General features: G+C 49.6%; 1 protein-coding gene across 21 annotated transcripts in view; it reads left to right on the top strand.

The window, feature by feature from the left end:
- The window catches only part of LOC132671191 (myomegalin), a 216,426-nt gene extending 191,651 nt beyond the window's left edge, over positions 1-24,775 (top strand). For 5 of the 21 annotated variants that reach the window (XM_060621698.3, XM_060621697.3, XM_060621710.3 and 2 more), the window contains 17 exons: positions 680-903; positions 1,549-1,701; positions 3,594-3,779; positions 7,086-7,337; positions 8,979-9,110; positions 9,796-9,915; positions 11,299-11,488; positions 12,055-12,179; positions 15,977-16,198; positions 18,227-18,343; positions 19,169-19,395; positions 20,516-20,659; positions 21,703-21,841; positions 22,138-22,184; positions 22,429-22,455; positions 23,187-23,238; positions 23,878-24,775. In XM_060621698.3, coding sequence (XP_060477681.1) covers positions 680-903; positions 1,549-1,701; positions 3,594-3,779; positions 7,086-7,337; positions 8,979-9,110; positions 9,796-9,915; positions 11,299-11,488; positions 12,055-12,179; positions 15,977-16,198; positions 18,227-18,343; positions 19,169-19,395; positions 20,516-20,659; positions 21,703-21,841; positions 22,138-22,184; positions 22,429-22,455; positions 23,187-23,238; positions 23,878-24,128 — 2,608 coding nt within the window. In that variant the 3' untranslated portion in view covers positions 24,129-24,775. Of the gene's footprint in view, positions 1-679; positions 904-1,548; positions 1,702-3,593; positions 3,780-7,085; positions 7,338-8,978; positions 9,111-9,795; positions 9,916-11,298; positions 11,489-12,054; positions 12,180-15,976; positions 16,199-18,226; positions 18,344-19,168; positions 19,396-20,515; positions 20,660-21,702; positions 21,842-22,137; positions 22,185-22,428; positions 22,456-23,177; positions 23,239-23,877 lie in introns of those variants that run through there. The other 16 variants (XM_060621700.3, XM_060621720.3, XM_060621707.2 and 13 more) reach the window with 12 other exon arrangements.
- The last annotated feature ends 723 nt before the right edge of the window (positions 24,776-25,498 follow it).

The following is a 25,498-nucleotide window of genomic DNA, read 5'->3' as shown; positions in this document are numbered from 1 at the left end:
ATCTCCTCAGGGAAAAAAAAAAAAAAAAAGAATCAAAGAATCCATTCATAGGGGAAAGGCCTAGATGTTGCAGATCCCTGCGAGGCAACAGTGCCTTAGGAACCAGTTTTCAACAAGTCACTGCATATAGTCTTAAAATGTATGGTAAAATATGGACTCAAAATCCATTGTAGCCACTAGTTCAGGCCCCTTTGTGTCAGAAGTGTGCTTTGAGACCACATAGTGCTTTTCAAGATATGTGTGGTGAAGAACAAAGTGTTTTATTTTTGTTTTCACACATATGCGCTGGACCCTCAACCAACGAGATGATTCCACTTATACTGCTCTTGGTTGCCAATGGCAATGCTTACCTCCAATTTCTGTGCTTCTCTTCTTGGAGACTGGTAACCAGCAGGTGTCAGCCCACAGCTCTGCTGGGGCCACATTTGGAGCAGCAGTGCCTTAGAGGGGTGGCCGAGTGTCTGCCAGTCCCCAGAGTATCACGCGGCCAGTGCAGTGGGTGGCTGTTGTTCCTCCACCCCCTCACCCCACCTATTCTCTGCTCCTAATCAGAGATGGGTTATTTCAATGGTTCTTTGCAGGAATGGTTCCCTTGACTTCTGTGGTTTTCCCATGTGCCTTCATCAGGACTAGCTGGTCCGGTGACCTCGGCTTCACCTCTTGTTGCTTCACCCCACAGGCTCAGCAGGGAGCTGCAGGAGAAGGAGAAGGTGATTGAAGTCCTGCAGGCCAAGCTGGATGCCCGGTCCCTCACGCCCTGCAGCAGCCACGCCTTGTCAGACCCCCAGCGCTCTCCCAGCAGCTCCTCCTTCCTGTCTGATGAGCTGGAGGCCTGCTCTGACATGGACGTAGCCAGCGAGTACACACATTACGAAGAGAAGAAGGCTCCCCCCAGTCACTCAGGTAGCCTCCACTTTCTGAGTGGTACCGCTTTTACCTAGTCTGAGAGGAGACGTCCATAACCAGGCCTTATAAATCCACCTTGGTGTGTATCGGGCTGAACATGGCTGTGGGACCAAGCGCCAAGCATAGGCCCCAGTGGCTCAGGATCTTTTTTCTGCTCATGACTCTGGAGTTGTCACTGGGTCTCCACTGGATGTGCATGCTGGTGGACCCAAGGTGAACCACAGTGGGAAGAGGGAGAGGATCCTGGCAGACTTTTCTTCCCCACTGTCTCCTGAGCATGGACTGTCTGACTGACCTCCCTCTTAAAATGGGATATCTCATCCCTCCTGCAGTGATCTTGCTAGCTGCATTTCCTGAACGGTACCCCCCAAGTATCTGTCAGTGTTCACAGATGCTGTCGGGCCTGCCTGGTATTTTGGGAGGCGCCATTTTCATGGTCTGGGCCCCACTTTCACCTCTGAGGCAGCCTGCCTGACTACGGCAGCTATCTGCAAGCAAGAAAATGAACGCTGCGCACAGGGCTTGTGCTTGGTGCTTTCCCAGAAAGCAAGGCTCTGCCTTGGTACCCCTGGTTAAATATAAGGCCAGATTCCCGTTCTTTGTGGACCACCAAACATTTTCTTTCATTCATGGGTTTTGTAGATTCCATCCACCATTCGAGTCATTCTGCTGTACTGTCTTCTAAACCATCAGCAACCAGTGCACCTCAGGGGGTTAAGGCCGAACCCAGCAGCAACCCCATCAGCTTGCCAGCTCCCCAGAACCCCCCCCAGGAGGCCAGCCAGGCCCATCCAGGTATGCGACAGCCAACATGGCAGGAGCTTTGTCTCCTCTCCCTCAGCTGCCTCTTTGACTCTTTGTCAGGGACCAGTGTGTCCACTGTAAGGGGCTGGTATGCATCAAATCCTAGATGAAACCAAGGGACCATCCTAGTTCGCTAATTGTGTCTGAGTTTTGTCTTAAATATTTTAGAAAAATCAGAAATCTACAACAGACTTTGACCTGTGTACCCATTTTGACCAGCAGTTGGCCAATCATTTTAAAGCTAAACATTTTCATTTCTTTCCTTCACTTCGCCCTGGGGAGCAAAGAGGCCAAGTGATTCTCCCAGGATTACAGTAGCCAGAGCACAGAAAGAAATTCACAGCTATTGCTTGCCTATAAGCAATACCCATTTTATCCGCACTGTGGGCCTCAACAGCTGCTCAGGATGCTTCAGCGTCCTCAGCCAAGAGTCTTTTCATGTCACGTGACCATCCGTGGATTTAGCCCTTGCTGTGTACATGATGCATATCCTGGAACCAGTTCGAGGGGTACATTTCATTTACCTGTCCCAGCCTACTTGCCAGGGGTGTGCTGTTCATTTACAGCTTCGCACCAGTGATGGCCGGGAAGGGCAAAGCTTGTCCTCGCCTCCTCCCTCCTGCCATGACTGGCTGGTTTGTGTAAGGTGCCCCCAGAGAGCACAGTGCTTCCTTCTACTGCCCCATCTCTCCTGAGAACAAGTCAGCCAAAAGCTTAAGAAAGGGATGTGTCTGACTCTGAGCCTGGGCTCCCAAGTTTCTCAGGCAGAATAGGCAGCAGCTGGCCCAGGAAATCAATGGGGAAAAGCTGTCTGCCTAGCACCATGGACATCTGTGTAAATGCTTTGGGGTCAAGCAGAACAGAAGGCCAGGGGTTTCAAAATCAGAATGCCTCCCTGAAGGATGCCTGGCCTCTGTCACTTGGCAATGGGGGTGTCTTTGCAGTGTCGCCCTGATAGAGTGTCAGCACCCTGGGGCAAGGGATGTGATTTAGAATATAATCATCTTCCACGGGAGACATTCTCCACAGGTCAGTCTTGGTTGGTTTCTACTCCCTTTGTGGGCTACCTGCCATATAACTGTTTTTAGGAAAAAGGAGACAGAGTCAAACAACAGAACATCCCAGGGTTCCTAAAGACCTGTCTGTAGCTGGGCTGTATAATGGTCATCTGTGAAGATGTTTTTAAATGCAAATTTCTAAGCCAGACTCCCAAAGTTTATGACTTAGTAGATCAGGGCCTGAAGAATCTGCATGCATTAAGAACTTTTCTTAAGTGGTGTGAACACGCAGACAGACATGCAAGCTATTGTGCCTAAGTCACTTCAGCAAGACCTTTATTTTTCATTTGGTGAATGAACATGTTGATTTGAGATTCTGAGGTTTGTTTCTGCTAGAGTCTTGAATTACATGCATTAGGAAGGCACATTCCCCACAGTCCGGGCACGCTCCTGCCCTCCTTGGGGTGAGCCCTCATGCTTTCAGAAGAGTTCGAGGTGTAGGAAGAGTCTTGTCACAGGGGCAAGGGCCGGCAGGGACTCTTGAGAGCATTGAGGCCTGGCTATGCTGACCCGTCCGTGCCTCAGATGGCTGGGATGGGCTCTCGTAGCTGCCGGGGCTACAGTGGCACCACCTTGCCTTCTGTAGCCAGTAGTTTCTAAGAGGGCATAGGATATGTATGCAGGTACCGCTGGCAGGGGAGAAGGCGGAGAGGTCGGCCAGCCCTGCCTCTTGGGTAGCAATGCTCGCCCTTCACCACATTGAATGATAGCCACCCCCCAAGGAGACATCTGGTCAGGGCACAGTCTCATCTTCTCAATCTTTCACCCATTCCTTTCTCTCACTTTCTTTCTAATGATGTGTCTCCTTTCTCCCCAACTTTCTAGGCCTTCATTTTCCTTCCATACCCTCGCTGGCTAGCCTTCCCCAGGCACCACTGCCCTCAGCTCCACCCAGCTTCCTGCCCTTCAGCTCCACTGGCCCTCCCCTCCTTGGCTGCTGTGAGACACCCGTGGTCTCCTTGGCACAGGCTCAGCAGGAACTGCAGATGCTGCAGAAACAGTTGGGAGAAAGTGAGCACTTCCTGCTGCATTTGTGTGCTTGGCAACTGCAGCCTCGCCCTGTGTGGCTCTGCATGGCTTTGGCTTCGAGAGTGGAGTCTTAGAAAACAGCATAGGGCATGGGCTTCACCAGCGGATGGCTGAGGGACGGCTCTGCCTGCTTGTTTTGGAGATGTGTTTACTGTTATCTTTCTGGTGCGTGTGTCTCATTGGTTCCTCAGGCCCTAGACCTGGTCCTGTCCCCCTGCTGACAGTGTGGGGCCCCACCAAGTATGCTGGAGCCTGGTGATGTGTTTATTGTCAGGGCACGAGAGACAGCTTGTGTGCCGTGCCTACACAAGACACAGCAGCCATGAAGAAGATGGCCACTTTCAGGGGGACCCTTTCCATGCCTATTATATTCTCCTGCTGTGAAATGCTTTTAATCAAGTTCAGATCCTGACACCATCAGGTTGAGGGCAAAAAAGGTAGTAATGGAGGGATTCAGAAGAGGTGACAAAGCCCATATTCCTATTGCACAAGGTTCATTTCTACTCCTGGACAGGTGACAGGTGGGCGGCCAGAACCCGAAGCACAGGCTGTGACATCTGATTGTGAATTCTGCTCTCTGACTCCCAGAGATAATTGATCTTATCAGTTAGAGACTGTGTATAGTATCTTTTTGGAAAGACTTTGATACATGTATGGGCTGGATGCCGCATCACAAAAAATTTTGTGTGCGATCACTTATAGCTTAAAAAAATAAGAAAAACCCTCATGTGAGGAATTTGCCTTCTAGTAATGCTTTTAAAATAAACTAGAAATCACACTGAAGTTTCCTTAAAACCACATTATAAGCCTGCAAAAAAACAAACAAACAAAACACCTCAGGTGAGCCAGACATTGATGGTAAGGGTCACCACGCACAGCGTCCAGTGACCTAAGACCACAGCCAAGAATACATATATCTGAACCCCCAAATGTTGTTTATACTTGCTTATTTCTTTTGATAACCCTGAAAATGAATTCACTGTCTACTGTGTCTCAGTTTGATTCCCAGAACCAACTAGATAAGATCATTTTTAGGAGGGTTCGTACATCTCCCTTTATACAGCCAGTGAAGTCTCAAAGATTGCCCCCTACTTATTACAGCTTTGCACAGGTGTAGCACTCTAGGCTTACCCAGCAACATGCGCCTGGGCTTGCTTTAGCTTACCTGAGCCCTACATGACTTGTGTGATAGGAAGAACCAGAGCAGGGAACTAGGTGAAGCTCGGGGAAGTCAAGGTGCTTGTTTAAGGTTACTCGTAAGTGGTTGAGATGGGCTTGAGTCCTTGTCTTCTGCTCCTAGTCCCATATCTCCAGTATAACTTCTCTGCCTACGATGGTTTTGAAGTTTATTTATTTGTTCTGATAGAGACAGGGGGGCAGAGAGAGGAGAGAGAGAATCCCAAGCAGGCTCCGCACTATCAACGCAGAGCCCGACGCAGAGCTTGAACCCACAAACCGTGAGATCATGACCTGAGCCGAAGTCAAGAGTCAGAAGCTTAACCAACTGAGCCACCCAGGTGCCCCATAGGATGGTTTTGTTACCGTCCCACTCAGAGCATGTGGCTGAGCTAAACTTAAATTCTCGAAGCCCCTTGTGGCCATCTTTTCTTTTTCTCTTCAGAGATCCATGGAAAGTTCTGATGTCTCTGACCTAGAACTTATTATTTTAGCAGTTCTGAAACCAACAATTGATGAATAACAAACTTGTCTCATGTCAAAGTGGCAAGAGTGTTCCCAGGCTTACTTTTCTTTTCCTTTGCCTTTCCATATTTGTCAGTTTGTCTTTGTCCAAAAGGAAAGATAGGAGACATCTGTGCATGAAAAAGGGTCTGCTGTTACGGGTTGAAGTCATGTCTCATCTGAACCATTGACCAGAGTTTGGTGAGGAAGCTTCCCCACCAGCTTTGGTGAGGAAGACTGTAGCCCTTTCTTTTTCGTTCTGACGCACAGTCCTCTCTGATGGACCACAACTTACCAGTGTTCCTTGTTTGCCTTAAACCGAGCTTCCATGTGGACAGTGGTGCATGGCGGCTTCTCAGGTCACTGTGGGGCAAAAATCTCCTTGTGCTAGAACCTGTCTGGTGTCTTTGCATGGTTTAGGGCATGTGCTCTGTGTTGTGTGGCCAGAGGAAACTGAAACATGAGAATACTGATCACTGGTACTCATAGACTTGGAACCTTCCATGACCTTGGTTAAAAAGAAGCTGTCAACAACCCCTGATTTCCCCTTTTGCCTTGTGTTGGGCTGGGGCAGAAAGGGGTGAAAGAGGTAGGAAACCACATCTTTACTGAATCCCAAGTAAGATTTAGATGCTGATATGTTCATCCCCCTCTTTAACTCCCAGTGATCCTCAGGAACATGTGGTATTTTGCTAATCGGGGAAGGAGAGACCCCTGACAGTACTTCTCAAACTTTGCTGCCCATTAGAATCACCTGCGATGATTTTAAAACATCCAGTGCCCAGGCTGTACCGGTTAAGGCAAAAATCTCCGGGAGGTCTAGGCCTCAGGATATACTTGTTTACATTTCCCAGGTGACTCTAGTGTGTAGCCAAATTTGAGAACCAGTTACAAATGGAGATAAAAATTGACAAGTGCCAGTTGCATTAACCCCTCAGCGGAGTTTGGCTTGGTTGGAGGGAAAGAGGTTGGTTCCTCCTTGCTTGGGTGGAGCTACCTTCTTACTCTGCTGCCCATGCTGATAAACCCTGAAAGAAAGCAGCCTTCTGGACATGAATACCCTAAAACTACAGCCCTACCCACCTCTCTCTGTCTCTCCCACAGGCTGGGCTTCCTTTTATAGAAGCAGAGATGATTAGGCGCAGGGGCAGGCCCATGATTTCCTAAGATCTAGGAAAGCATCAGCCTATGAAATGGAAGGTCCTACATCCCCCCATGGATGCTAGCATTGAGCACACCCATGAGCAGGAATGTGCCATATGCCCTGACTTTGGGACTGAGTTCTGCTGGAACTTCCCTGGACTCCATCATGAGGAATTACAGTAGAAGCCAGGAGTGGGGCCCCTGGACTTTTCCTTTGTGTACACTGGTGACTTTCGGATACTTTATCCATCCTCTCTGCCTCTTGGTGTCTCAGGTCAGCAAATACATGGGGTGGAAGGTATAGCCTCTAGGATATGGTCTTCATCTGACTGGTATTCTGCAACAGACTGGGATCTCCGACACCACACGTGTCCCCTTTAGTGTCCATTCTTAACAATCCCACACTTCCTTGCTGGTCCTGCCCTTCCCATACTCTGTTCCTCACTCATGTTTCTTTCTGCCCAGGCATCAGCACCGTCCATCCTGCTTCCCCAGCTGTGCTGCCGAGCAACCATGTAGAGGCCAGCTCCTCCCGCTACCTCAACCCTGCCCAGCCCCACTCACCTCTGAGAGGCAGTACAGAACTGGGCAGAATCCTGTCCCCTGGCTACCTTGGCAGCAGCAGCCAGTGGGATGTGATGAGGCCTCAGAAAGGGAGCGTGGCAGGCGACCTGTCCTCAGGCTCATCCATGTGTCAGCTGAACTCCAAACCCACAGGTAAACACAAAGCTGAGCAGGTCGGCCTATGAGATGAACTCTCATTTAGAGTCTACCGCTCTCTTACCTGGGCCAGGGGCATTTTTTATTTCTCCTCTAGTCCCTGGCTCACAGAGTTGGGAGGAAATGAAAGGGCCCTCTCAGCTCAGCCCCACATTAGGTGAGCTCAAGCCCCACTCTGGGCTCTGTACTCTCTCTCCCTCTCTCTCTTCCTCTCTCTCCTCCTCTCTCTGCACCTTGTGGGATTCTCTCTTTCTGCCCCTCAGTCACCTGCACACTCTCTAAATAAATAAGTGAATGAATGAATGGATTTTTTTAAAGGTCTCAGTGCTGAACCTTTCTTTCTTTCTTTCTTTTTTTTTTTTTTTTTGTGTGTGTGTGTGTGTATTTATTTTTGAGAGAGACAGAGTGCAAGCTGGGGAGGGGCAGAGAGAGAGGGAGACACAGAATCCGAAGCAGGCTGTAGGCTCTTAGCACAGAGCCTGATGCAGGGCTTGAACTCACAAACTGCGAGATCATGACCTGAGTTGAAGTCGGGCACTTAACCGACTGAGCCACCCAGGTGCCCCTCTTTCTTTCTTTTTTTAATGTTCATTAATTTTTGAGAGAGAGAGAGAGAGCGTGAGCAGGGGAGGGGCAGAGAGAGAGGAAGACACAGAATCTGAGGCAGGCTGCAGGCTCCGAGCTGCCAGCACAGAGCCCCATGCAGGGCTTGAACCCACGAACCATGGGATCATGACCTGAGCCCAAGTTGGTCGCTTAACCAACTGAGCCACCCAGATGCCCCAGTGTTGCCTTTCTGAGTGCATCCTTTCAGCCCCTGTGCCATGCCAGGGACTGGGAGAGTCAGGGACACACTTGTGCTGTCACGTTCAGGTCATTAACCACACAGGATGAGTTTGTATCCATGTACTTTTACCTTAGGCTTTCTCTCTAAGGCTGGAAGAAGGGCTCAATGCCTTGTTAAAGAATGTTCAGTCGAGAATCAGGAAAAGGAACGGTCTCAGGGTGGAGTGAGGCCCTCCCTATCACATTCAAGAGAGAAACTCACACTCAGGAGGTCACCACACTTTTCTTGATGCTTCCATTTTATTTTTTTAAATATTTATTTATTTTGAGAGAGAGAGAGAGAGCAAGCAGGGGAGGGGCAGGGACTGAGGGAGACAGAATCCCAAGCAGGCTCTGTGCTGACAGCCCCACCCCCCTGCAACGTGGGGCTTGAACTCATGACCATGAGATCACGACCTGAGCCGATATCAAGAGTCAGATGCTAAACTGACTGAGCCACCTAGGTGCCCCTTCAGCTGGTTTTCTAAACCATGTGGAACTCCCTTATACTTTACCAGTTACACTGATCACTTGATCACTTGAAACTTCCTCACACTTACCCCCGTGTGGAGGAGGCCCATGGGGCATGCTTAGGGCCACACTGTCCTGGGTATGAAAGCTGGTTTCCTGTTTAAGCAAAGTCACTGTGCTCCTGAGTGCCCCTGCGAGAGAGAATGCAGTTGGCGGAAGGATGGGGCTGTTCAGGGATCCTGCAGAGAGGCCCCTGGCCAAGCCCCTCCCCGACCTGGGTGCCACTAGTGACCAACATTCTCCATCTCCCACTTCTTTCCTGTCCTGGCGGGACGGCTGCAGGGGCTGACCTGCTTGAGGAACATCTTGGTGAGATCCGGAACCTACGCCAGCGCCTGGAAGAGTCCATCTGCATCAACGACCGCCTGCGGGAGCAGTTGGAGCACAGGCTTAGCTGTGCGGCCCGCGGGAACGGTAGGGGAGGCCCCAAGCCCAGTCGCCCAGCTCTGGTCGCAATTGGGGAGCTTCCGAAGGGAGGGCCCTGAGGCTGAGCCTCACACTTTCAAAGCACCGTGCTGGGCTTCAACTCCACTTGCTCTTTCCAAATGGTCCAGCAAGGCAGGTGGGCCAGATACTATTATCCTCCCTTTGTAGATAGACCCGAGCTAAGAGAGAACTTTCCTCATGGCAGCACTAACAAATTGTGTCCACAGAGTGTCCTACTTTTTCTCGTCCCATCCTTAATCTGCTCCCAGAACTGCCTGCTGACCTCTCTGTGTCTTGTCTCTGCCAGTGGTAGAGCCAAGTCAGCGGGGGATGCCCCCAAACACTTAGCACGGTGGCCTTTCTCCCCACAGTCTCCTCCCAGGCTCTTGTCACTTGGAGGCCGTTCCTTCCACACACCCTTGTCCTGCCCACAGCACAGCAGCAGCCATTTAGGGGCAAGAGCTTCCTGGACAACCGCAGCTAGGTCACGTGGTGACTGAAAGGAGGCACACCGAAACCAGGCATTTGGCCCATCAGACGTTGGGTCCAGGCCTCGAGTCCCCAGGCATTCCTGCTGGGTTGGGACAGTATTTCTGGAGATACAGAACGGGTAACTTCTGAACGCATCTGTTACCCAAGTGTGTAACTTGTCTGCTTATACTTTCCGGGACAGGATCCACCTCTAATTTCTACAGTCCCAGCCTGGAACCCACACCTCAGCTCTACAATGAGAACAGAGTCCTTAAGGAAGAAAACCGGAGCCTTCAGGCTCAGCTGAGTCATGTTTCCAGAGGTAGGTGGTAAAAGCCACCAACCGTGCTCATTCCCGCGTCCCTTTCCTCCCTGGCCATACCAATCACCAACTGGAGAAGCCAAGAGAAGAAGGTGGACATCACTGCTAATCAGATCCACCAACCCAAAGTCCCACGGCTATTCTCAGTCTAGGAAGGGCTACTTCCGGAGAGATCCCAGCCGTGGGCCCTCACACTCCTAGGCTCCAGAGACACATAGAGCTCTCACAGAGCTCTCGGATCTCCACCACCTCTGTGCAACCCATAAATACTCAGATAGTCAATCAGTAGTTATGAAATGGATACCAGTTAGGCCTGTTCTACCTGTCCAGACCTTACTGCAGCCCTGGGTGTCCCTCCTGGTACTGATCTGCCATGCTATCTCCTCACCACCTCCCCTCACACACACACTCAGGGTTTCTATCTGGTTAGTAATCCTCAGGACTCAGTGTCTGGAGGCACCAGCAAAATGTTGTTCAGAGCTTTCCCAACACTATTCAGTGGGCATCCAAGGGGGTCATTTCCTCTGTAACTTCGGCGGGGAAGTGGTGCTGACCTGAGTCTTAATTGACTTGATCAAATCAATATGTTATCGATAACAAATTATGTTTATTTGCAAATATTTATTGAATAGCCATACAAGACTAATCGTTTCGGAAAGGATTAAGCCCAGAATGAAAGAATGCTTGTAGAACGGGAAGACACATCAAGTGATATTTCTAAATTTGCCTCTTCCGAGCGGGAAGATGTGAGGGGAAAGGTCATAGATGGGGCAGGAACAAGACTTCACAGATAAGAGAGGAGGCACAACTACCAAGCCACCTTCACATGCTGGGACAGGCTAGCACAGACCTCACAGCGGGGAAGACGCTAAGATGTGAGCAAGTATAGTCTGCCAGGCCCGGGGACGTCCCCCAAGAGGACTGACAGAACCTGCAGCCTGATGCTGAGTCTGTGCCAACAGTCCCTGAGAAATCCTGCAGATCAGAGAGATACCACAAGCCCAGAAGAGACCAGATGTCCCCATTTTCAAATTGATGAATATAATAGATTCTAAAAACCATAGACAAGGAATCTTGATGCTGATCTTAGGCAAAATTCAAGAATGGGTTATAGTGTGGAGGGCATGGGAACTTAGGAAATAGCGTTAGAAACAGGAGCATTTTGTCTAAGAACAAGGGAGACCTTATGGAATGAGAAGATCAAGGGCATTGCAGGGCGGGGGCTCCACATTCCCCAGGGTTCGTGGATGTGGTGAGCCGATGCCCTCTGCCTCCCGGGGCAGCTGCGGCACACGCTGGCCTCCCTGTTGCCTGGGTGCTGCGTGTAGGGATAGATGAACTTGGGCTCGCCTTCCTGCTGACCTCTGGCCCCACGGTGTACAGAGCGCTCCCAGGAGACGGAGTGCCTGAGGGAGGCCCTGCTGTCCTCTCGGTCCCGGCTTCAAGAGCTGGAGGTGGAGCTGGAGCACCAAAAGGGGGAACGGCAGCAGCTTTTGGAAGACTTAAAAGAGAAGCAGCAGGAGATCTTGCATTTCCAGGAGGAACGACTCTCCCTCCAAGAGAAAGACTCCAGGTAAGAGGGAGCCCAGTGATACAGAAGGTGGCCCCATTTTCCAATGTAGAAGAAAGGATATTGGCAAGACAGGCACTGGTGCCTTTTGGAACCCTCAGTTTCCCCTCTGCTCTTCCTGATTTATGGGTGACCCTGAGCAGAGGGAAGGACTTCTCTGGGAATGCCTTTTTCACTCCAAAGTTGGGAGAGTAAAACCCTGTTTTAGAAGGCTCATCAGCATATCAGATCCTGGAGAAAGAATGTTGTCATCCTTCCAGTTAGTTGAAGGGTATTAGTTTCACCATAATGTAGGAAGCATCTGCACTAGCCATCATGCTGGGGGCCCCATAACTGCCCGTCACCGTGGAAAGAGCACCAGTGGGGGGCAGTGACAATACCCAGCTTGTGTGTCTGCTCCTCACCAATGGGACTTCAAGCAAAGCTACTTCACCTCTCAGAGCCTCTGTTTCCACATCTGTAAAGTGAAGTGATGGTCTTCATGATACTGGGGTTGATATCTAGGGCTAAAACACTCTGATGCAGAGGCTGGCTGGCAGCTCAGTGGGCCTCTCGTCTCTCCCCTGTAGGCTGCAGCACAAGCTGGCCCTCTTGCAGCAACAGTGCGAAGAGAAACAGCAGCTCTCTCAGTCCCTCCAGTCAGAGCTACAGATCTATGAGGCACTTTATGGCAACTCCAAGAAGGGGCTGAAAGGTATGTGTCCGTCTACTCCCCCAACCCCACGAGCTTCCTGCCCTTGCTCAGAACCCCAGTGAGGTCTTCACGCTGGCAGTTGCAGAGCTCTGGAAAGCTACAGGGTTCTGCCTCAGAAACTCCCAGCCAGGCCGGGGTGCCCAGTAAGAAGAGAGGGCATTTCTCATGCACAAAGTCCAGAGGTCGGTAACATGAACAAGATCCAGCAGAGACATCCTTAAAAGTAGGCCACAAGAGTCCAACTCTACCCACCTAGATGGCCAGAGAAAAATTGATCGAAGTCCAGATTATATATTGATTTTTTTTTTAATTCAAAGAACTGTCCTGATGGCACTATCATGTGAGGTCTTGAATAGCGTGAATAATACATACTAACCACCCATGCAGCCAGTACAGGAGGCACCCTGCTCCCACCCTGACCCATTCCCCAGGGAGAAGATTAAAAGATGCAAAAAAACATTTATAGAAATACCACTAATAGGATCTGAACTTCAAGCCTGGATTTAAATTTTAAATTGTTTTACTGAGGAATTTTGCCACCTGCTAAAATACTAATCTATTGCTTAAGAATCTTTTTCTATTTCCCCGTTGCTCTTCAAATGGGACAGGGTATTCTAAACATCAAGTTAAGGGGCGCCTGGGTGGCTCAGTTGGTTAAGCGTCTGACTTCGGCTCAGGTCATGATCTCACGGTTTGTGAGTTCGAGCCCCACGTCAGGCTCTGTGCTAACAGCTCAGAGCCTGGAGACTGCTTCAAATTCTATGCCTCCCTCTCTCTGCCCCTCCCCCACTTGTGCTCTGTCTCTCTCTGAAAAATAAATAAAATTTAAAAAAAAATTTAAACATCAAGTTAATAAATCCAACCAGGCTGGAACAGAGGACTAATGTCAATATGATGAAATTTGGAAAAGATTAAAAAAAAAAATGAACCTGAGATTGATTAAAAATATCAGTGGTAGAAGTTCAGGATGGGGAAGCCTGGCTCTTTAGCCACTCATGAGCTTGAAGATAGGAGTTAGGTAGAAACCCATCTAGACAAGGAACTCATAGGTCAAGGTTGCTAACAAAAGCCAACTCAACCTGAGACCACAGTATTGTACTGTGGTACTGTACTGTAAGAGTACTGTAGGAGTACATAAGAGTCAATATGGAGACACCATGTCATAAATAGTGCTAAATTATGGGGTGCCATCTGGGAATGCAAGCTTGTCCAGCCACTCTGGAAAACAGTATGGAGGTTCCTCAAAAAACTAAAAACAGAACTACCCTACGACCCAGCAATTGCACTACTAGGCATTTATCCACGGGATACAGGTGTGCTGTTTCGAAGGGACACATGCACCCCCATGTTTATAGCAGCACTATCAACAATAGCCAAAGTATGGAAAGAGCCCAAATGTCCACCGATGGATGGATAAAGAGGATGTGGTATATATATGTGTATATATATATACATATATACATATATGTATATATGTATATATATATACATACATACACAATGGAGTATTACTCGGCAATCAAAAAGAACGAAATCTTGCCATGTGCAACTATGTGGATGGAACTGGAGGGTATTATGCTAAGTGAAATTAGAGAAAGACAAAAATCATATGACTTCACTCATGAGGACTTTAAGAGACAAAACAGATGAACATAAGGGAAGAGAAACAAAAATAATATAAAAACAGGGAGGGGGGCAAAACAGAAGAGACTCATAAATACGGAGAACAAACTGAGGGTTACTGGAGGGGTTGTGGAGGGGGCATGGGATAAATGGGTAAGGGGCACTTAAGGAATCTACTCCTGAAATCATTGTGGCACTATATGCTAACTAATTTGGATGTAAATTTTAAAAAATAAAATTAAAAATATAATAAATAAATAAATAAATAAATAAATAAATAAATAATGGGGTGCCATCTTGTAAAAGGGACATTGACAAACCAGGGAGCACAGTGAAGACAGGGGCCACCATACCAAGGGACCAGAAATCTCAAACTGGTTGAAGAAACAAAACAATTTTAGGCCTGAAGAGATCACAAGGAGATGAAAACTGGCTTTAAATATTTGAAGAACTATCAGATGAAAAAGAGCTGATGTGTTTGGTGTCCCTTCAGAGGGCTTAACAAGGGTCAAAGGGTCAAAGGCAGTGGAATTTGGACTTACATAATTATGCGTTCCTTACCCCTAGAGGCTTCCAGCGATGGAATTGCTAGTTTGTGAAGGAATAAGCTTCCCAAGAAAGGGATGATTTGTCAAGGAAACCTATAGAAGCAGCTCTTGCTTTGGATGGAATGTTGGCTTTCTAAGCCTTTCAATTCTAAATTTTTTCCTGTTTAAAAAATTTCTTAAGCAATATGAAATTTTCAACATTCAACCAAATCTGAATTTTCATCAAACCTGATTGGATTTCCTAATTTGTTGATGAGAAGGTGAACCAGCACTTGTAGACATATCAGGGGCACTGCAGGCTGAGAGAATAGCTTGTGTGCACCCATGGGAGCATCGGGTCCAACCTGCCTATGGAGAGCTTTGTATCAGGGAGTGTGAGAAGTCAGGTCAGTTGATGCTAGAGCTGCCGGTACATAGAAGACCTACAGGGTAGAGTGGAAGTTTACATCCTACGTAGCAGGTGATGGAAAATGAGGCAAGCAAAATAGGTAGGTACTGGATGGGAACAGAACTCTTAGATGGTAGGACTGGTGGGACACACTGGAGTCGGGAGATAGTAGAATCAGGGAAACCTACTGAATGGGTGCAGGGATTGTCTGGGCACATAACTGATGAGAGTCTGATCTAAGGTGCTGTGGGGAAGATAAAGAGGAATGGATAGATGGATGACATTTTTTAAAAAGAAGCAAAACTTTGTGAGAATTAGGTTTTAGGGAAAGAAAGACAGGAAGGAGCTTCATGGAACTTCAGAGTTAGTATCTGGAAACCACTTCATCCTGACCCCATCCAGTTTCATGCCTTTTTCCCTTTTTGTGGGTGTTTTAGGAGTCATTTCAAAGCCACTACTACTAAGGCCCCATAAGTTCTTATCCTTAATTCTGCAATCCAATGAGGGCTGTGAATTGAACTCTTTCTCATTTACTCATTTGGTCATGAAATGTCTGAACTGACCAAAAGGGTATTCCTAGCCTTTACTTATCCCACTCAGTGAGAATATTCACCTAGCTCATCGCAGAAATAGGAATGTGTTTGACTAAGGCCCATGACCCATGCAACTGGGTGCGTGTGCTATATGATATATGGTATATGAATCCTACTGCCTTCCTAAACACCAAAACGAATTCTACTTTTTGAAATATATTTGGATTCAAAGTTTCAGATAAGAGATTGTGGTGTTATAGAATATTTCTCAGCTCTCTTCATCCCCAGTATGAAGAAACAGACTATGCGTGGTAAACGGAGGTTGAAAAACACATGGAGAAGCCAAACAGTTCAGTGAATTGTGACTGAATCTCTAGTCCAGTGTTGACGCCCTATCTTGGAAGACCCTGCCTCTCTGGCCTATAGGGCTAGAGTCACTATCGAGGTGAAAAACCAGGCTTGACCTCATCTGCCCATCAGAGGCTCTGTAGATGTACATGGGGCACGGGCCACATGAGCCTTGGGGAAATCCCAGTGCGTGGTATCTCAGTGTGTGCCAGGCCCCACAGAGGAAGAGTGGCAGCTCCCTCACAGATGTGTTGCCTGGGACCCTGAGCAGAAAGGAACGTCCCAGAGTAGCGTTCTGACAAACGCTTGCAAATGCTTGGATCGGTGCCACCAGACCCCTCCTCTCTCTTCTCTCAGCTTCCACCTGGGATGCCTGTCACCAGGTCCCTATGAACAGTGACCTGAGCCACCTGGTGGCAGAGATCCGAGCTTTGCGAGGGCAGCTGGAGCAGAGCATCCAGGTGAATAACTGTCTACGGCTGCAGCTGGAACACCAGCTGGATGGCGGGGGGAGCACAGCCCGCCTCAGTCCCTCTGCCAACCAGGAGGACCCTGGAAACAAGCAGCCACTCTTCCAAGGTAGGAAGGAAAAGGGGACCAGGAGGCGGGCAGCTGGTGGGGCCGGTCGCCAGGATATCTGTGGTGGAAGGAACCATCTTACCTCTTCCACGCCCCTTAGGGTCAGGGTGAAATCCGAGGTGCTTCGATCTATAGCCTTGGGTAAGGGCATGGGATTTAGGCTCACACCTGGCTCAGATTCCCAAGTTTGCCACATATAGGTTGCTTGCCTTAGGCAAAGTGTTTCAAGTCCCCAGGTATTTAAGCCTTAGTTTCCTCATCTTCAGGATGAGGATGATGGTCATATATAAATTGTATGATCATTTGGAGCATTAAATGAAATAACTTACAAGTGCCTGGCGGAGTAAGAATCAGTCAACAGATGAGATGACATCGATTCCTTGTATCTGTGGAGTGCTTTAAAATTTACCGTGAGTTTTCGAACAATTTTTCAAATAATTTCATCCGAGGTAGGGGCGGCCTTACTCTCTGTATTTCATGCGGGGAAACTCCGGCATTGAGACATTAACTGGCACACTAAGGTTGGCAGGAACGGAGGCCGACGTAGGATTCAGACCAGATGTTTTGATTTCCAGCCTCTGTCCTTCCTCCTCACTACATATACTCCATCTTGGTATCGTTGGCCTTCCCAGATCCCTAGCCTGGTTTCCCATTCCCTAGTTCTAGAGGAATTCAGGGTGTGGAAAACGTTCCTGTCCCTGAGGCAGTCCTGGCTGTGGGAAAGTGGTTGTCATCCGCCTCTCGTGTCCGCCATGTCTGCCCTACCAGATACATCTCACCAGCTGTCTCCCTCTTCTCAATGCCCTTCATACATCTCTCTTCCCCCAGCTTCAATATGAGTGTTAATACTGCCCCTCTCCATCTGAACACATTATTTTATCTTCCTCTTCTTTCTTTCCTTGTGACACAACACTTAATTCATCATCTCCTCTCCCCTCCATGGTGTATTTTCAATTGTATTCTTATAGGAGCCATTTCTGCTCAGGATTATCTAAAGCTGAGTTTTCAAACTTTCATGCCTGCTCTTCCTGGGGCATGTTAATCCTCATTCCCCTGCCCCCCACCCTGGTCCTGCTAGATTTTCATTGATTAGACAATGACCTCATCTGTCAAATGAAGGTGATGCTTCCAAGATCACGTGTGGCGGCTGTTAAAGTGTTATGTCGACCACAAGCATTGTGCATGGCCCATAGAAACAGCTCGGCTACAGTAGGTGGCTGTCTGGCTCCAGTCAGGCTGTCACGATGCTTGTAGTGTTCAGTTATATCTCCCCCTCTGCCCTCCTACTGGGCTTTCCCCTCTCACTGTGTCCCCACAACACCAGCCTGGATGCAGTGCCACTGGCTCAGCCACTGCTCCTGCTCCTCACCCACCACAGAGGCCTGAGCTGGAGAGCAGGCTCTAAGCCTGAGCAGGATTGTGCCTGTCTTCTCTGTGATATCTTCCAGTTCCTCCACCGCAGGATTGTTGCCTGGTCTCTGGGAGGGCATCTCTAACCCATCATGACTTCTGTCTCTCCTCTTCTCATCCTACTACACTGTTCCCAGCACTGATGCATCAGAATGGGGATTGGAATGCTGAGTTTAATCACCCACAACTCCATTCATTCTTTGATTCAGTATTTTTTAACACATATGCTACATATATATATACATATATATATGTATATATATGTATATATATGTATATATATACACACATATGCCTAGTTATGTGTAGTTACAAGACATTGTTATTAGACACTCATGCAAAGTTATATGTAAAACACAGGTTAGAAAAATGTACCTAAGAACTTTTCAAACCAGAAGTTGCTTCTCATGGAACACGCTTCCATGAAAAGAACACGTTCTTGTTCCAAACTAAGGGATTTGTTTGCTATTACTTACGATCATGATCTGTGGGTGATGATTGTGTAAGCAGCGAGCCTCGCTGCCTTAGATCTCCGCTGGCGAAGACCAGGCTGTGTGTGTGCTTGTTGAGCGGTGCATTCCAGGGTCCCTGAGAACTGTTCTTGTCTTCACACCCTAGATCCAGTTGCTTCCCCTCCAGTCCGAGATGTTGGCATGAATTCTCCAGCTCTTGTGTTCCCTAGCTCTTCTCCTGCTGCTCCTGGCTCGGAGACTGCCATCTTCAATAGGACAAATGGTAAATATGGCAGCTGAAGGATTCAGTGACTGATGATGGAAAATTTTATTAATGCAAGTAACCTTTGGTTGCTAATGGACACATTATCTGATTACAGAGATTTTTCTCCCTGGGTCCCAAGGTCTTTAGCCCTACTCATTGCACCTTCTGTGGCCACCTTTTTTTTTTTTTTTTTTTTTTTTTTTTTTTTAATTTTTTAATGTTTATTTTTGAGAGAGAGAGACAGAGACAGAGTATGAGCAGGTGAGGGGCAGAGAGAGAGGGAGACACAGAATCTGAAGTAGGCTCCAGGCTCCAAGCTGTCAGCACAGAGCCTGACGAGGGGCTTGAACTCACAAACTGTGAGACCATGACCTAAGCGAAGTCAGACACTTAATCAACTGAGCCACCCAGGTGCCCCTGTGGCCACCTTTCTTGTCATAATTCTTCCCCCTGTGGTTTTCCTATTGCTCTGTTGTGCCTCATTGCACTGTGATCCCTCCTCTCTTGAAAGTGCTTTCTGTGTCCAGCTTAAACGTTTTTTATATGTCTTTTTAACCAGAAATTAAAATCTTTTTTATTAAAATCATATTTTTCCTGAATATTCATTTGTCAATGAGGATAAAATTGGCCCCATGGCAGTTTTATCATTATGAGATAATGTAAGAAAGATTATAAAAATACAGAGCCCAGAAATCTATGGACTTCACACCTTGCTTGTACTTTCCCAGAGTGCCTTTCCTGTTCTGGCCTCTTTCACACTATTTGATGGCTCTTCTGGAGGGAAGTGGCCTGAGGATATGCTCCTCACTGTGGATTCTATGTTGTTGTGGTTTTGTTTTTCAGAGCTGGGTTTGGACGCTTCTCCAGTAATGAAGAACCCCCCCAAGCTAGAGGGTGAAGCTACTGATGGTTCCTTTGCCAATAAGCATGGCCGCCACGTAATTGGCCACATTGATGACTATAGTGCCCTAAGACAGCAGATTGGGGAGGGCACACTGCTGGTCAAAAAGATAGCAGCATTTGTGAGATCAGCCTGCGCCTTCCCTGGCCTTGAAGCTCAGGGCACAGAGGTAATCACGTTGTAGGTCTTAGGTGCTCCTCCTTCTGATCTTCGCCCCTTCTCCCATGCTGTACATGCCCCACAGCTGAGGACACATCTACTTACACCCAGCCAAGCCTTTCTTCTCCATCCCCTATTTTTGCTATAAACTCTGCTGACCAATGTTTCCTCTCAGAACCACAGAAATGCCTGTGCAACATTACCATCCTCATCTGTAGAGTACTCGCTGGGTGTTGGCATACGTGGGGTGCTGTCCTGAGCACCCTTTGGTCGCTTGGGTCCAGTCACGCTGGCACATGGCCATCCATGGGCAGAGTAAAATCATTTAATCAGATGGCTGGAAATTCCAGATTTGCATCCAGATGGGCCGCATGTTGTGGAAGGGGCGAGAAGCCGGGCAGCCATGGGATTTCTCCGTGCAGACTGAGCAGGGGAGGGAAGCAGGCAGGAGCCTTCTCACAGTGCCTCCTGGTTTGGGGAACAGGCACCAGCTCCTGTGCTGTCCGAGTCACGGGAGATGCAGGGACATGGGGGGCAGCCCGGTCCACAGGAGGCTCCGCCCCAGAGAGGGAGCCACACATCCGTGTAAATAAGTACAATAGCGGGTCTGGGCTCAGTGTCAGAAGCCGTCCTCTGTGTTGTGAGGGCATGAACACAGAAGGGGCCACTGTGCCAGGCAAGGAAAGTCACATGGTCCTAGAGGAACCACTAGGGGGAACACAGATCCTCTGGGGGATAGAAGATGGTGTTCCAGGTAAAGGGACCGGCACCTCAGTCCTTGGAGCTACAATTGCTTCCCAGTTGAAGCGGAAAGTGTGATTTAGGGTTTTGCCCAGTGGTGCCAGTGCAAAAATCAAGGACCTTAGACTTGAGAGCTCGGATCAGGACTAGAAGCTTACAGAGAGTATGAGGGAAGCTGGAATCTGATGATCCTTGCAAGTTGGAGGTCACTGCTGAGGTGGAGACCCTGGGCTTCCAGGTTAGAAAAGGGTTTCACAGGGTCAAGCAGGCCATGTCTGTGCCTCACTCACAAAGGAAGCCTGAGCCCTGAGTGCTGGGGTGGGGAGGGATGGGAGAGAGTGATCGCTCGGCCCCATTGATGTCCGCGCCCATCTCACCCACTCTCCCAGGTGCCAGGCAGCAAAGGCATCCATGAACTCGGGAGCAGCGCACAGGCCCTGCAGCACACACTGGAGGAGTCGGCCTCCCTCCTCACCATGTTCTGGCGAGCAGCCCTGCCAAGCCCCCCCAGCCCTGCACCGGCTGGCAACTCGGTGAGTGGCACATCCTTCCCTGCTTCTGCCCCAGATGTCACCCCTCTCCTCCGTCCCGCAGGTCCTGAAGGTCAGGAGCCAGACGCTGAGTTGGGACAGAGGCTCCTCAGAGGAGTGTCCCCGAGGGAGATCTGTCATCTGTGCTGGCTGCGTGCAGTACAGCTCTGACGACATCCCTTCTCCTTCCTCCCCCTGTGAAGACAGAAGAGGAGGCTGTGGAGAGGGCGCACAGCAGAGCCCTGGTGGCCCATGAGTGTTCGCTTTCTTTCACTTTCTAAACTTGGCTGAGCTGAGAGTTTAGGGGCATGTGAAAGCGTCAACACTCGTGTCCCTGTGCCACCCCACAGAATATCACCATGAGAGGACCAGCCTCTAGAAGCCACCCACCGCATCCCAACACACAGCTTACCTCTGCATCCCTGGGCCAGACCCCAGAGAGTCAGCCCTCCCCCCACCTCCGCCAGGTGCCCTCAGACCCGAGGCCTGGGCTCTGCTTGCTGGGACCTTGGACAGGAAGGTTTCTCCATCTGCCCCCCACCCCGGGATTCTGAAGCCAGATTAATGTCACTGACACCTTAGGAGACCTAAGTATGCCAGCACCAAGGATGGGGGTGTTTTGCCATCTTGAAGTTGGCACAAATATCTACAAAATCTCACACTGTCTCAGGCCAGCCCTCTCTCTCTGGGTGTCACATTCCCAACTAGCAAGTCGTATTTGTGATGCCAGGGTACCAGACATGACGTCAGCACCAAACGTGGGTTCTTTCTTGTTTAACCACCAGGACTTTTGGCACTGCCCAGAGTCAGGTTCTCTTCAGCAACAGGACTGGAGGCCTCCTCTGTGTGGGGCTCCCAGGTTTTCAGGGAGGCTTCCAGACCACCCTAGGCGAGCCTCCGCTGGAGGGTTTTAGAGGCTTTCAGGGAGGGAACCCAGGCCAGAAATAATTGAGAAGATCATAGAATCCCAATTTCGATTTTCAAGAGCCACAAAGCATGGGGTGCTTAGGCCTTCTGACCACTGACAGCCTGTTTCTCTTTCTCAGGGACAGTCCCTGAAAAGGGAACTTCTGGAACTGAGAACCAAACTGTCCGCACAGGAGAATCTCCTTCAGAGCACAGCTGAGCGTCTGAAGACCGCCAACCAGCAGAAGGAGACCATGGAGCGGTTCATCTTCAGCCAGTGTGAGTGCCCCCAAGCCGAGGGACGGGAGAGGAATTTGGGGTGGGGGGACTTCCAGCCTACCCACTTGTGCTGTGGATAGACGGTGACCATACAGACTTGGGGAGGGGGCACACTGATGTGACATCCCCAAACCTCCCGTGCCACCAGTGATTGTGGATGTGGAGGGAGGGGCACGTGGGGACAGCAGGAGACCCTGAGCTGAGTGGCCAGAAGGATACGCTTCAGAACACACACCCAAGGCAGGTATGGGCCCAGCTGGTGATCCCTGCCTTGTTGGGCTGTTTTGTTGTTTCAGTGACCAGGACACATGACGTGTTGAAGAAGGCAAGGACAAATTTGGAGGTAAGGGGGACACTGACCAGTCAGAGCCACAGAGCCCAGCCCACACCCATCTCCATGTGTCTTCAGAGTCCGCAGGTGATCCCTGACCTGCTCTGACCTTCCAGGAGATTTCCCATCCACTTGTAGGACTCAGGTCCTCAATAAGTGTCCTTCTAGCTCCCCTCCCAACCCCTCCACTGCCATCTCTGTTCCCTGTCACATTGTCACCCTCTTGTTTCCTCACCCCACTTCTTCCCTCCTGTAGGCCAAGTCAGGAGTCCGAGGAAAGCAAGTGAGTTGATTCTCAAGGTCAGAGGGGAGTCCGCCTCTGAATGAGCTTCTGGGAGAGGGTGCTGGGGCCCGTTCTGCTGTTTCCTGGAGCACTTCCCACCTCATGAAAAGTAAAGCCAAGATACCATCTAATTGATTGAGACCTGGTCCCCACTCCTGCACACCTGTTGGAGGGTGCAGGAGGAGCCAGACGCGTGGCCCAGTGCAGGAGGGCGGAAGGTAGAGAGCCTGTCCTGCGGTTAAGGAGCACCATCAAGAGAACCACCAGCCAGGGTGGCCTGGGCCTAGCCCTGAGCCTCTGAGGACAGCAATTCGACTTTGATATATCTCATCCCAAAGAAAACCATTGGGTCCTATCCACCTAAAAGAGAATTTGATGATAAATAAAAATGGAACTTGAAGGGAAACATTTTATCTATATGGCAGACATTCTGTAGGTTTACTTAAAATACTAACACCTTCCCTAGCAAATACGCCCACCAAACACGTGAAGTGTAGGAAATGGCTTGTAAATCAGAAACTATACCTTTCACTTGGACCTCAAAGCTTTGCCAGAAGCAATTGGGCCTATTCCTAGGAATGTTCCCTAACTATAACCTGAGAGAAAGCTAATCCCACAGTGTGAAAATGGGTCGGGCCATGACGTCACCCTCCTTTTTTTTTTTTTTTTTTTTTGGCTAATTCCCTTTCCTTTTTTCTCTGATAATTCCTTTCTTTCCTGAGCCTCTTTAGAAGAACACTTACAAGATGGCCTCTGTAAAGCCTTATTCCTGTCCCAGCAAAGGTAACCCAACAGCCCCACATACCCACTGGCTTCCCCTTGTATGGAAGTTTCCTCCACACTTCCGAGAGACAATGGAAAGGGCCCAGGGCTGGGTTCTAATCCTGGGATTGTCACCAACCAGCCCTGTGGCTTTGGCTGGCCCCTCAGTCTCTGTGAGTCTACCACCCTGCTTCTGTAGGAGGTGGCACTAGACTTAGGGGATCTCTAAGCTCCCAGCTGCCTTGCCCCTCCCTCTCCTCATTAAGTGCTAGACATGAACTTCACAGGGGACTTCCCTGCACCGTGTGCTATCCATCCTGCAACAGGCTATTTCTACACATGCATGTTTCATGCTAGGTGCTTCTATTCCTGGGAGGTCACAGAAGCCATCATTTTGCTCCAAGTGAACTGGGGAGTGAACTGGGTCCCAAAGAGGGAGTGTGGGATCCGGGCAGCGGCTCTGAGCAGGGCCATCACCACCCGAGGTGGTGGGAAGCTTTCCCTCTAACCCGGTGGCACCAGAGGTTCCTCAGGACGGCAGCCCTTTCCCTAGGCTGTCACTGAGCTGATGGCCCTGCCACCGCCCAGAGCTCACTGCAGCTCAGGGAGCCACCAGCAGGGCCTGACAATGGACTCACCCTGTTGCACTTTTGTCTCCAGGTGAAGTCCCTGAGGGCTCTGCCAGGCACCCCAGTCTTGTGACCCTTGCCTTCCAGGAGTCACGCAAGAAGAGGAGCCTGCAGAGATCCTTCAAGCAGCAAGAAGGATGGGCCCACCCCGCCGTGGTGCAACTCCCACCTGCTGATGAGACCTGGGCCCCACTCCTGCACACCTGTTGGAGGGTGCAGGAGGAGCCAGACGCGTGGCCCAGTGCAGGAGGGCGGAAGGTAGAGAGCCTGTCCTGCGGTTAAGGAGCACCATCAAGAGAACCACCAGCCAGGGTGGCCTGGGCCTAGCCCTGAGCAGAACAGGCACGGTTTGTACGGGGCCTTGTGACCCTGCTTCTAAATGCCACACTGGCCTGGGAACTCGAAACGGCCACTTCTCGCTTCACTGCCCGTCCTCACGTGGTCACCCAGGGGAAACAGGATCCTGCTCCCTACAGATGGGACGCATGGTCCCCACACGGGAGCTCCTCAGCAGTTCTAAAGCACACGAGTGACAGCGGTGCCCTGAGGGACAGTGGGGCTCAGCCGGCACTACTCCCAGATGTACGCTTGCTCGGGGCCAACTCAGCCCGGCCAGCATGGGCTGGGCGTCCATCTACACTGCAGCACCCGAGTGCTTTGAATCCACGTGGCGAAAGTGGTGGCTTCCCACGTGCAATGTCCCACTTAGCCTGGCGCCTCCTATTTCCATTTATGGCCTCCAAAGTGTGGTGATGACCGCGGCCTAGTTACGCTTGCCCCTTTTAACTAAGTCCTCTCTGGGGACCTGGGACTCGTGGCCAGACCAAGCCCATGGAGAGTCCTCTGTAAGATAACCCAGTGATCATACTTAAGTGGCACCTGAGAGGCCCCCAGTTGTGTGAAAGCCTCGTCTGTGTCTTCGCAGTGCTTTAGAATGCGTGTCTGTGTGTATAAATGTACCATAGATATTTCTATCTGTTGCGATAGCGATATGTTTTGGGCAACATAACTGGTGGACAGAGTCTATTAGAGGAAATGAAACACAGTCTTTTCGGTGGCTATGAAAGTAAAACGTGTATAAAGAAATCAAACATTTTTCTTCAGCTGCTTTATTTCCGATCTGGGCACCATCTCTAGGCTGAGTGTGCGAGAGGATCAAAGTCACACTCTCCCTAAGAAGGTCACAGTCTAGTGTTTGAAGTCTTCAGAGTAAAGGAAAAAGTTTGGGCTTCTTTGATCATTGTGTAAGAATCCCCAATCTAAAACTAAAAGAGAGTGGTTCTTAGGTTGGGAAAGCCTTAGAGTCAGCAATGGAGGTCACAGAAGCTACCACCTGGGCTCTAACCCCAAGAGATGTAGTTGGTGTGAGGCCCCAGAATCTGCATTTCTTACATCAAACCCAGGTGATTCTGATGCAAGTGGGCTGCAGACCAATTTCAACATATTGCTCTCTAACATTGACCCAAAGGTATGAATAAAGTTGGTTTCCTTTAAGGGAGCATCTTTTTAACTGCAAAGCGTAGAAGTCCTTCCACAAATGTGGCACCCAGATCCGCAACTATTCCTCGGCAAGTGTCCTTAGTCATGTCCTTCCAGGAACGAACACAAAGCTATCGCTCCACAATGATTTCCTAGAAAGAGTTCAACAACAC

Source organism: Panthera onca, chromosome C1, assembly GCF_046562875.1.
Source record: "Panthera onca isolate mPanOnc1 chromosome C1, mPanOnc1 haplotype 2, whole genome shotgun sequence".
Taxonomy (NCBI): Eukaryota; Metazoa; Chordata; class Mammalia; order Carnivora; family Felidae; genus Panthera; species Panthera onca.
This window is presented reverse-complemented; position numbering and strand designations above follow the sequence as displayed.